The 12726-nt window shown below is 37.2% G+C and overlaps 1 protein-coding gene across 9 annotated transcripts in view; it reads right to left on the bottom strand.

The window, feature by feature from the left end:
* The window catches only part of Rasal2 (RAS protein activator like 2), a 258171-nt gene that overhangs the window by 7331 nt on the left and 238114 nt on the right, over window positions 1-12726 (bottom strand). For 6 of the 9 annotated variants that reach the window (XM_070034390.1, XM_070034389.1, XM_070034387.1 and 3 more), the window contains 4 exons: window positions 7989-8123; window positions 4481-4683; window positions 3401-3488; window positions 1615-1645 (listed from right to left, as the gene is read on the bottom strand). In XM_070034390.1, the coding sequence (XP_069890491.1) occupies window positions 1615-1645; window positions 3401-3488; window positions 4481-4683; window positions 7989-8123 (457 nt within the window). The remainder of the gene's footprint in view (window positions 1-1614; window positions 1646-3400; window positions 3489-4480; window positions 4684-7988; window positions 8124-12726) is intronic. The other 3 variants (XM_070034392.1, XM_070034391.1, XM_070034388.1) reach the window with 1 other exon arrangement.

Consider the following 12726-nt stretch of genomic DNA (forward strand, 5'->3'; position numbering starts at 1 on the left):
TAGGAGGCTGAGATCTGAGGGTTGTGGTTCGAAAGCCAGCCTGGGCAGGAAAGTCTGTGAGGAAACTGGAAGTGGTGCTGTGGCTCAAGTGGTAGAATGGTCACCTTGAGCTGAAGAGCTGAGGGACAGGCTCAGAGTTCTAGTCCCATGACTGACAAAAACAAAACAAAACAAAAAAAAAACAACAAGCAAAAACCATCTCCCATTTCCTATTATTCCTTTTAAAAAAAAGTCCTTTCCCTCGAAAATTCATGTGGTAAAATACAAAAAACCAGCCTCATTAACTAACCTCTATTTTTTTTTTTTTGAACTTGGGTTTTAATTCAGAGCCTTGCCTGTACTAGGCAGGGCATTCTACCACTTGAACCATGCCTCCAGTCCTTTTAAGGTATTTCATTATTACTATTGCATCTATTTTTTGTGTCAGTACTAAGGCTTGAACTCAGGGCCCTGTGATATCATTTGGCTTTTTTGCTCATGACTGTCATACTACAACTTGAAAACAAGTATAGATTTTTTTTTTTTTTTTGGTGGTAGTACTGGGATTTGAACTTAGGGTCTTGCTTGTGCTAGGCTGGTACTCTACTTCTGAGCCACACTTCTACATGTATGTATATATGTAGAAGTTATCATTGGTTATTATTAGAATAGGGTCTTGATTCACATACGTTGCAACCACCTACTTTAGGCTTTTTGTTGTGACTGGGAAGACTGATGCCTGCCACTATGTTCAGCTTCCCTCAACAGACAAGGAGACTCAGACTTTTTGGCTTGGGCTGGCCTGGAAATGCAATACTCCTGATCTTATCTTACCAAATAGCTAGGATTATAGGTGTGAACCACTCACCCAGATAGATCTTTTAAATGCTAATAGGTGGATGGCAGGGGAAAAACAAAGGAGGGGGTAGCAATGTCTGATAGGAAATCTACTCATTACTAATGTAACTGTAACCCCTCTGTACAGTATCTTTATAATAAAAAATTATAAAAAAAAGCCAATAGGTTACAAAAAAAATAAGAGGTAGGTGGTTATCAGAAAATAAGTAGGTGTCAAATATTATGCTTTTCTTCATAGTTAGGAATGACTTCTAAACAGAGTAACTAGTAATCTTTAAATTTAAATTATATATATTTGGTTTTGAACATTTTTTGTACAATAAGTGAAAAATTATACTAGTAAAACTGGTAACTTCTTGAAATGATTAACAAGAAAAGATACTTCAATATTTATGTAAGTTGTAAGAACCAAGATTTAAGGAAATTAGGATTTTCCAGGATTTAATCCCCCTCAAATCAAGCATCCATAAAAAAAAATCTAATTTAATCTTCCAGGTAGAGAAACTCCCTTTGTAGTTTGCTCTATTATCAACTTCTTAAATCAAAAGGCACCGATTACTATTATTTTTTCAAAGTTACTCTGAACGTTGTTTGACTGGCAAAAGTTGCTCTCTGACATTTTTTGATTCTGTGTGGTCTGACGACAAGCAATCTAATTCATGCCTGACAGGAAGGATTTCAGTAAGGGGAGTGGCAGGAGCTGGAATGTGTAGGAGGCAAGTGTACTAGGCCAGGGCTGGGAACTGCTCAGCTAGAGAACGGACAGGGTTTACTTGCCTGTTTGAATAATTTCATTTCCATTTATGACCTGTAATTTAACACAGTGGAGATATCACTTGCGATAATAACTAGGCAGCTCTTTGCTTCTGATAGGAGGAAACCCTTTTCTGTCCTCCATTTGAGTTACATGGAGAGATCCTGGGAGTCACTGTCTCTCTTATGCCTGGAGGTAAAAGATGGCTCATTCCCTGATCTTGTATTTGAAAAACTGCCCTCCAGTACCATCATTAGGGTTCCTATATAGGCACTACAAGGTCCAGGACTGGTGGTTCTGCCACTCAACCCTGGAGTGCATACCTATTTGCAGTTCTAGCTTAGGCTGATGTAGTCTGTGCCTGGCAGCACAAACATACTCCAGATGGGTGGGAGCCTTTTTTCTGGGAGCACAGGGCTGCTAAGAGATGAAAACCATTCACAGGCACCCAGTGTTACTATTTTGAAAAGTCACAGTACTAGATTTAACTCTAACACACAGAAAGCAACTGTATTCATTTCAGATTTCTTTTCTGTCATGGGTACCAAGGCATATAGGATAATCATTTATCTATGGTAGACCAAGATGGCCTTGTCTCTGTTATCCTTCACTCACTCAATCATCCTGGGGACACCTAGAAAGGTTTCGTGTGTGTGTGTGTGTGTGTGTGTGTGTGTGTGTGTGTGTGTGTGTGTTTAAAGAACCAAGTACAAGAATCTATAGAGTTCAAAATGCTTTGGGAACTGTGCTGATGCAAGAGCTTCCAAGTCTAGTGATCTTGCATGAATACCAGACCCATGTATCATTTTCCTCATGGCTATATTCTCAGCCTGATTCCCAATTCTGTTGAAAAATTAACTCCATCCAACATTGATCCTTTAAGTCAACTAGACTGTTACATGCATGCTTAAGAATACTGGGGACTCCAACAAATATTGACTACTGACTGATGTGTAGGGAAAGAAGGAAACCGTTTGTCAGGTCCTTGCTCTATCTTTTATTTCACAACTTAAGGGTGAGAAATGCAAACGAGGTAGTTGTGTTCAGAGACATGATACATCCAGTGGTTAGGTAAGCCACTGTTGTAACTATACTTGCCTTCTGCTATTTTTTTCACTTTAGGAAATAAAACACTATTTTGAATTGGTAAAGGAAGAGGTGTGAAAAGCATCTACTGCCTCCTGGGCAGCCATCACCTCACTGGTGACACCGGTGTAAGCGCTCATAAACAGAGGTCCAGGTTCTGATTTCATCACCCTTTCCTTACCAAGTTTTATCTGAGGAGGGTCTCTAAGCACAGCATCAACAAAGAAGGGTGGCCAAGCACATTCCAAGCAGCAATGCCAAACCCTGACCGAAAAGAATAACAAGGAAAGGTATCTTCTATAGCATTCTTTCCCCTGAAATTCCTCTTCTGTCTGGGGTTACAAGTTGATGGCAGTGAACGTGACTGACAAGACCATGATCAGTACAGCCAGGCAATGGTCAAGTGAAGGTCACAAGCCAGACACATGCAGTGCACGTCTCAGTTATCTCCTTAGAGACTGTCCTCCTTTCCATACGGAAAGAAGTAAGCTCTATCATGCACTTGTCAAACAACTGTACTAAATATGCTAATACTTTGCTAGGTTAACAGAATTGTCAGTAAAAGAAAGAAAAAAAAAAGAAACCATGTAGAAGCTCATTTGTAAAAAAGATAATATAAAAACCTTGCAGTCTCAGTTTCTAGTGCCTGTCTTGCCATTTGCAAAGATGGAAACTCAGAAAGTAACCATTATGATGATTTTACTAGATCTAGTGCTTGCTTACCTGTGCATCAATGATTTTCTGTTTTGCATCAATAACTGCTTGCATTTCTGCATGATCCTTCTTCAATTCCTCTTCCACAGCCATTAGCCTGGAGTATGGTAGGAATATATCAACATTTTCAAAGACAGGGTTAGGATATGTGGAGAACAAGAAACTTAAACCTCATAATTCAAGATTTCTACTCTTTCCCAGTGAACTATCTTTCCTTTATCCCACCTTGGAGAAAAACATTGAAGGTTGATTTCTATAACTGTTACTGGGTTCCATGAATTTAATGTTCTTTGGAGCAGTATTCCGATGATCATTTCCTCCCTCCCTATCAGATCCTTCTCTCAGTAAACTTATGTCATCTCTAAATATTAAACCAACCACCAAAACCCCCCAAACCATCCTCCCCATCCTCTCCTCAATGTCAAGTTATATGGTATCCACTGTCCTATCTCTTTCAGTATTATGGACAACTGCCTCTACTAAAATAACACACTATTTCTATCTTCTGTTACATGAGTATAAACTTTGGGGCCGGGTTGCAAGGGCTCCAATCTTAATGCACTACTATGTGATGATGGATAAAAGAATTGATGAGTCTATTTCATTTTGTTTTTTTTTTTTGTCTGTAAAATAAGAATGATAATGATGCCTGTCTCAAAGGTTGAGATCAAGTGCTTAGAAAAGTGCTTGGCCCACAGTGAATGCTATATAAATAGTAAACCTGACATCACCCTTATTCTCCCTTGTTTGGAATCATTCTCTATTGTTCCTAAATATATCTGGTGAGATTCCTTTCAGTGTTTTTGGACTTGTTTTGAAAAAACTGAGCCTTGGATAGTTCTCTTTCTAAAACTTCAAAGGAGAGCTTCTAGAGCTTCTTCCTTTTTTCTAATTGTTCTGGGTAAAGAAAAATAGGAAGTATACTAGGTCTCATTTTTAGGATGCTTGAAGAGAGGGTCTTCACACCTGTAGTGAATCTACAGAGTATGTATGAGTGAAGATGGATGTTGTGCCCATTCTGGTCAGAATGTTTGATCATCTTCCCATGATAAGGAGAGGGAGACCCCTGCTACAAGGTGGTCCGCTAACCTGCTGATAATGCTTTTCATCTGGCTGTCCTTCTCTTCCTGTTGCCTGCGCAGCCTCTCTTCACTGTCCTCTAGCCTGGCCTTGTATTCCAGTAGCAGCTTCTGCATCTGCTGTTCTTGTACAAGCAACCGGCGCTCATATTCCTCCAGCCGTCGACTGGATACCCTCAGGCGTTCCTTCAGTTTACTAATTTCTTGTTCATACTACAACAAAGGAAAAGAAGCACAAATGACAGGAAGAATTACATTCATTTTAAAATTGGAGATTTACTTGACAAAAAGCAATGCAGCTGGATGCAGTCTGAGCCACCAATTCTGTGCTGTTGCTTGTGTTATTTAAAATTATCAACTGGCATAAATGTTAATGAAGCTTTGGCCTCCTTCTAAAGTCACATTTTAAAATCTTAACTTGGCATTCCAATTCTACAGATTTATATACTTCTCTCTACATTAAATTATCAGTTGCTGCAAGCCACATCCAATCTGTGATAGTGTCAGATTGTGTCATGGAAGAAAAAAAAATGAAAAAAGATCAAGCACTTAGAAGTCTGATAAATGATTTGAGTGAAAAGCCAGCTGTCTATGAGAAGAAATTTATGCATGATCACCTGTACTGTGGGATTCCTGACATATCTTGGCTCATCAGACTGCCATTTTTTCCTTCTACTAGAATAAGTCCTTCCGAGAATAAGCAACATTTCTGTATTGCCAAGCCACTAAATCAGTAATCGAATCTCATGGCAAAGTAGGCTATTACTGTTCTCTAACTACAACGAGTAACATATTCAGGCTACAAGCATTAAGCAAAGGTCTATATTTTTTTTAGTGCTGATTAATGCTACTTCTAGGTTAATTTGCAGGACATAGCTCATCTGCTCAATATTCTATACTTGCTATACTATATGTGTGTATTCTCACTGAGAAGCCTTATAAAAACTCAGTAATTCAATTGGTCAGTAATTTAATTGGTTGTGTGGCCTTTTTACTGAGGTTACTGTGGATGGGCTGTTACAATGGCATGTAAAATTTTCTAGGTAAGGTGAGAAGCATAAGTTACATTCATTAGTTGATAATAATAATTCTGTATGGCACTTTGTAAAATACAATATTATCTCATTCAATTGATGATCAAACTACTAGCTATTGTTTACCAATATCATAGTTATAAATTATACTTGTTAACCTAGAAAATGAAAGATGAGTTTTTATGGCAGTTCTGAAGCACTAGAGTAAAAAGTTTAGGATTATATTAATAAGAAGTTAATTGTCTTGTTCTCAATTAAATGTACCAATGCTATATGTGACATCAAGGTAATTGATAAACCTTGTTTTCCATGTCCAGCTAGCTTGCTTCCTTCCTTCCTTTTTTCCCTTCCTCCTCTCCTTTCCTCTCTTCTCCTCTCCTCTCCTCTCTTCTCTCTTTCCCCTTCCTCCCCTCTTCCTTCCTTCCCTTTCTTTCCCCTCCTCCCTTCTTTTCTTTTAGTTAAAAGGCATTTATTTATCTTCTCACAGTTGTGGGTCTTAGAAGACTGATGCCAGGGCTCTTGGTCAGCTTTCTCCAAGCTTCACTTCTTACTTGTCCTCACATGGCAGCAAGAGTGAGCAATAGAGGGACATTTCTGGCATCTCCTTTTCTAAGAACATCAACCCCATTATGTATGACCATATGACCGCATGTAAACCTAGTTGCCTACCAAAGGCTCTACCTACAAAGAATCACAACCAGGGAAACTCTTACACATTTTCACTAAAATCAGGGAAATATTGCTCCATAATTTTAATTAAGAGGTGAATAACATGTAATATAATTTCTGAAGGACGAATATTTAATGTTTTATTCAAAGTAATTAAATTTGGGGGAAACCTACTGGAAGAAATGACACTGATCAAGATGCATTGTACTCATAAAGTGTCAATTTCTCTTTTTTCTTTTATTTATTATTAAGTAGTTGTACAAAGGGATTACAATTTCACAGGTCATGTTATGAGTACAATGCTTCTTGTCAATGTCACCTCTTCCCTCCTTCTCCCCTATTTCCCCCTGTCATTCCTACTCTCAAATTATGTAGTTTATTTTTTACATAATGTATGTGGGCTACAATGTTTGCATTCATTCAGGCTTTATTACTCCATTGATGGTCTCCCCTTCGTTACCCTCCCCCCCACAAACATATTTCCATTTCCTGGAATTCATTTTTATAAACAGTACATTAGTTGTTTAAGGGAGTTACACCTTTGGATTCCATCTTTAGTCAGTTTGTTTGTGTATATAATATGCTTGGGTATTACGTATATATACAGGCATATGTATATATACAAATTTTATCATGTTTGTAAATACAAACATTTTATCATTTTATTTTGTTTGTATTTTAGAACTAGAGTCTTCATGTGAGAGAAAATATGTGCCATTTATGTCTTTGAGCTTGGATTAAAAATAAACAAACTAGAAACAAAACAATACCCTCAACTCAGGAACCTAACGTTGAAGGATTGAGAGCTCGGGCCAAGACCAAGTTACATAAAGAGCCTAGTCTCAAAAACCAAAACAAAAACTGGCACAGTGGTTCATAACTGTAAATCCTTGGGAGACACAGGTAGGAACAGCATAGTCACAATTGGTTGGGGCAAAAACACAAGACTCTAACTAAAAAACTAAAAGCAAGGACAGGGACATAGCTTAAGTATCAGAGTGCTTGCCTAGTGAGTAAAGGCACTGAGTTCAAGCTCCAGGACCAAAACCCAAATCTAAATAAAACAAAAACAAAAAACCCTCTTGAAGAATTATCTATAGAGATATGCGTTTTTTACTTATAAAAGGCAAACAGCTGGGTGCTGGAGGCTGTGATCTAAGGGTCACAGTTGAAATTCAGCTTAGGCAGGAAAGTCCATGAGACTCATATCCAATAAACTACCAAAGAGATGGGGAGCTGTGGCTCAAGTGGTAGAATTCTAGCCTGGGTTGAAAAAAAAAAAAAGCTTAGGGACAGTGCCCAGACCCTGAGTTCAAGCCCAGGCTGGGCCAGCTGTGGCCCCTGCCCCCCTACCAAGGTCAAACAAGAAACAAACCAAAACAGCAAAAACCAAACAATAAAACCACCAAAATCCTAAGCAAACTGTTATCAAGACATACAAATATGTTATCCTAAGGAAATTTTGACCTGGTTGATTATAAATAATTGATATATAGAAATATTAAGTATTTACCTATAAACAAATGATTTATATAAGTACCAATTATTTACTTGAAATGACTAGACATGAATGAAATCAAGATTTAAGCCAATATGTATAAAGTTATGCTATACTCCCCCTGTAGTATGATGGGCATTTTCCATATATGATCATATAGAAATACTACTGACTCATTAGACATAGACATGACAGGCAGCATAAAAAGTACAGTAGAGGTAGAAATGAGGCAGGGCAGATTGTATTCTTGGCTTGATACCCTTTTAGTGGTTTATCAGTTGCGAGGGCAGTGCGTTAATAAAAAGACTAAATTCTACCTTCTCAGCATGCTTAGCTTCATCTGGATTTTGCTCAGATTCTTCCACATCCTCTTCATATTGTCCGTTGTTCAGAACCCAGGCTGCTGTCCTTTCTACTGGGGACATTGTGGCAGAGTCCACAGGTGACTGAACCTATGTCAGAAACAATTGTTAGCATTTCCCAAAGCAGGTCACTCATTCATTATGCTTCATAAGCACAGCTATTCTAAGAAGATGTAACTATGATATCTGTTTCCTAAAAATGCTTTCAGTTGTAAGTAATATTTTATCAATGTCAGGCTACATTAATACATACGTATCTAAGAGAACTAGTATTTTCCCTACTAAGGAAAGCTAAGGGCTTAAAAAATTTTAAATTTCTCAGTGTTGTAAATGTTTTTAGGTGCCAACTTATCTATTGAAATAAGATGATGACAGAATGAAAGAAAAAATAGTAACTTGGTGGTTGATTGTACAGATGAGAAAGTGTCCATTGAACCCAGAGATAATCATGAACCAAATGAACAAATTAATGCTAAACAAACCCATAATGTGTGACCACTTAAGTATTAGAATAGCTGATATTTAGTTTTTATAGTAACCATTCAGAGAAAGAGTAGGACAAATGGTTTTTACAGAACACTGACTTCTTAATGAAGACCACTCACAAATCCATGCTTAGCCAAGAAAGTTTCTTGGTGAATACAGAATCAAAATGATGGATCCTGGGTAGTGCAAGGCCTATTAGAATAGCAAGATAAATTGCCCCTTTCTAATATAGATATATATATATATATTATATAGATATAGATATATATTATATATATACAGAATGTCTCTCTCTCTATATATATATACATATATATATACATATACATATATATATATATATATATACACACATACAGAATGCCAAGAGTCCTGGCATGAAGCTGAGAGAGTGAGGGGAAGGGTGACACTGTCCAAAAAAGAAATGTTCCCAAGGGAAGGGGTGATGCTTTCCAAAAAGAAATGTGCTCGTTACATGACATATGTAACTATCACTCCTCTGCACATCACCTTTATAATAACAATGCAAATTTAAAAAAAAGAACAGCAAACAAAGCAACTTAGAGTAATCTAGTCCTTAACTACTGAGTGAGAAGATGCAAAAACAAGGTTTGGTTTATTTCACTGGTTGATTTTGCTAGTTGCCACATCTTCATGAGAACTAATATTATCCAATGAATTATGAGAAGCTGTACAAGGGGAACTGGCATTTCAAGTGTATACCTGTTTTACTGTCTGAATGTTATTCTTAGTCATTTCCTAAAATATCTTGAGTACTCTGCCTGGAACACAGTAGGGAGTCAAAATAAGATAACAAAATTTAACAAAATAAGATAAAATTTAACAAAAAATTCAAAATCTTTACTTCTTTCAACTCATGATAAAGCCTTCAAAAGACTAGAGAGATAAATCACAAGTAGGTACTATGCTAGACTGAAAGAAAACAGAGGCAACTTTTAGTTTTGAAAAAAATCTATATATAAGATGATTTCTTTGTTGCTTTGTATGTCCCTCCCCCACAGTATAACCCCTCCTTTCACTGTATTTGATGTTAGTATAATTTGTGGAGAGGAAGGAAAAAAAACAAATTGCAACAGTGAGATGTACAAGTCGTTATGTCAAAAACAAACTTTATAACTTTGGTGGGGGGGTGGGGAGGATTGGGTGGGGGGGATGGGGTGGGAGGATGGGAAGGGGAAACAAAGGAGGAGGCTACAATGCTTGATTAAGAAATGTACTCATTATCTTGCCCATCTAATTGTAACCCCTCTGTACAGTATTTTTACAATAAAAAATAAAAATTAAAAATAACAAACAACAACAACAAAAGAAATGTACTCATTATCTTGCCCATGTAATTGTAACCCCTCTGTACAGTATTTTCACAATAAAAAAAATCCATATATATGTATGTATTTGTGTGCCAGTACTGGCACCAGAACTTAGGCCTGGGAGCTGTCCCTTAGCTTTTTGCTCAAGGTTGGCACTCTGCCACTTGTGCCACAGCTCTGTTTCTGGTTTTTTTTTTGGTGATTAATTGGAGATAAAGAGTCTCACAAGACTTTCTTTCCCAGGCTAGCTTTAAACCATAGTTCTCAGATATCAGCCTCCTGGATATCCAGGAGGTTGTATATTATTTTCTTTTGGTTTTACATGTGCTAGCCTTATTTCCCAATTAGATTATTATTTCAATAGTTTTGAATGTGATTACTATAGTGCACCAAAAAAATACAACAAAATATTTACTATATCTGGGTTCTTTTTAAAATCCATGACTAAAGTAGAAATTATCATTAAAGACTGCCTCTCTTCTAGTCCTTTCACAGCAGCAAAGCCTTTTCTCCAATGACTATTCCATCTCCTTTAAAAGCTGGATACATAGCAAAAATTATCTCCAAAAAATTATCTCCCATTTCTACTGAAAGAAATTGAGGAAAGAGGATGGTAAGTGGTTTGGATTCCATTTTGCTTAACTACAGCCTTTGGAAGAGAATTTATATCCTTTGGCTTTCAAAAGGATAATTATTATAGAAAACAGAGGATAAAAAAGCAAAGAATTTCTATCAGGATAGTTCCTTTTGAAATAAAGCTGCAAAGGGTTTCCCTGGGAACAGTAATGTAAAAGGACCTGACACAGCATTTTCACTGATAGTACAATTAGTAATATGCTGGGGCAACAGAGCACAGACCAACAGGGCTAATATTTACAAGGTATAAACAAGACTTGTTAGTTTCAGTTACTTCATAGCTTGAAATAGGTTCTAATACATGCATAACACTTCTGGTATCAGAGGCTGATTAAATTAGTCATGAAATGCTACGAGTTCTTGAGGAGTTTTTTCAGAAGAGGGTTCAATAAATCCAAATGTGAAAACTGCACCATCATACTGATGGCCTTATCAAATGCTTGCTTTGTTATTTTTAAGGTTGTATTTTTATTATCTTGAGGTAGTTGTACAAAGGAGTTGCCATTCAAAAAAGCAGTCTATGTAAAATAGATCCCAATACGATAATACTAGGAGACTTTAACACACCACTCTCACCAAAGGACAGGTCTACCAACCAGAGGATTGGCAAAGAAGCTACTGAATTAAGAGAGGCCATACTTCAAGCGGAATTAACTGACATCTACCGAGTATTTCACCCTAAAACAACACAGTACACATTCTTCTCAGCAGCTCACGGAACTTTCTCCAAAATAGACCATATCATAGTTCATGCAAGGAACTTAAGCAAATACAAAGGGATCGACATAATCCCCTGTATCCTATCTGACCACAGTGGAATCAAGCTAGCTCTCAATAACAAAGCATACCGCAGAAATTTCTCCAATACATGGAAATTGAACAGCACACTCCTTAACAATGCCTGGATAACAGAAGAGATCAGAGAAGAAATAAAGCATTTCCTACAACTCAATGAAAATGAAAACACCTCACAAAGAAACTTGTGGGACACAGCAAAAGCAGTCCTGAGGGGCAAATTTATTGCCCTCAGTGCCCACATCAAGAGAATGGAGACAGACCAAGTAAATAATCTCATGTTGCAATTAAAACAGCTAGAAAAACAGGAAAAAATGGGACCTAAAGCTACTAGAAGAAGCCAGATAACCAAATTAAAAGCAGAGATTAACCAATTAGAAAATCAGAAAACCATAACCAAAATAAACCAAACAAAAAGCTGGTTCTTTGAAAAAATAAACAAAATTGATGGCCCATTGGCTAGATTAATTAAAAAAAGAAGAGAGGAAACCTATATTAATAGGATTAGGGATGCCACGGGAAACATCACCACACGTACCCAAGATATCCAAACAATTCTAACAGACTACTTTCAAAAGCTATACTCTCTAAAGGAAGAAAATCGGGCAGAAATGGATGCATTTTTAGAGAAATACAAGTTGCCCAAACTGAGCAAAGAAGAAGTTAACCAATTAAATAAGCCAATATCCTATAATGAGATACAGGAAGCTATCAAAAGTCTTCCAACAAAAAAAAGCCCAGGACCAGATGGATTCACAGCAGAATTCTATAAGACCTTTAAACAAGAACTAATACCCATATTCCTCAAGCTCTTCAGAGAAACAGAGAAGGAAGGAGCTATCCCAAACTCATTCTACGAAGCCAATATCACACTCATCCCCAAACCAGGCAAAGACCCAACCAAAAAGGAGAATTACAGGTCAATCTCCTTGATGAACACAGATGCAAAGATCCTTAACAAGATTCTAGCTAACAGAATCCAGAAACACATAAAAAAAATAATTCACTATGACCAGGTAGGCTTCATCCCAGAGACACAGGGATGGTTTAACATACGTAAGTCAATAAATGTAATCCAACATATCAACAGAGCCAAGGTCAAGAAACACATGATTATCGCTACAGATGCAGAAAAGGCCTTTGACAAAATTCAACATTCATTCATGCTAAAAGCTCTGGAGAAAATAGGAATAGAAGGAACATTTCTAAAAACAATAAAAGCCATTTATGACAGACCAATAGCCAATATTATACTTAATGGGGAAAAGCTACAACCAATTCTCCTAAAATCAGGAACTAGGCAAGGATGCCCACTGTCTCCACTCCTCTTCAATATAGTCCTAGAACCCTTAGCCAGGGCAATAAGGCAAGAAAAAGACATTAAAGGGATCCGCATAGGGAAAGAAGAAGTTAAACTATCCCTTTTTGCAGATGACATGATACTA

This window comes from Dipodomys merriami, unplaced genomic scaffold (genome assembly GCF_024711535.1).
Source record: "Dipodomys merriami isolate MVZ:Mamm:240054 unplaced genomic scaffold, mDipMer1.0.p SCAF_24, whole genome shotgun sequence".
NCBI classification, from domain to species: domain Eukaryota; kingdom Metazoa; phylum Chordata; class Mammalia; order Rodentia; family Heteromyidae; genus Dipodomys; species Dipodomys merriami.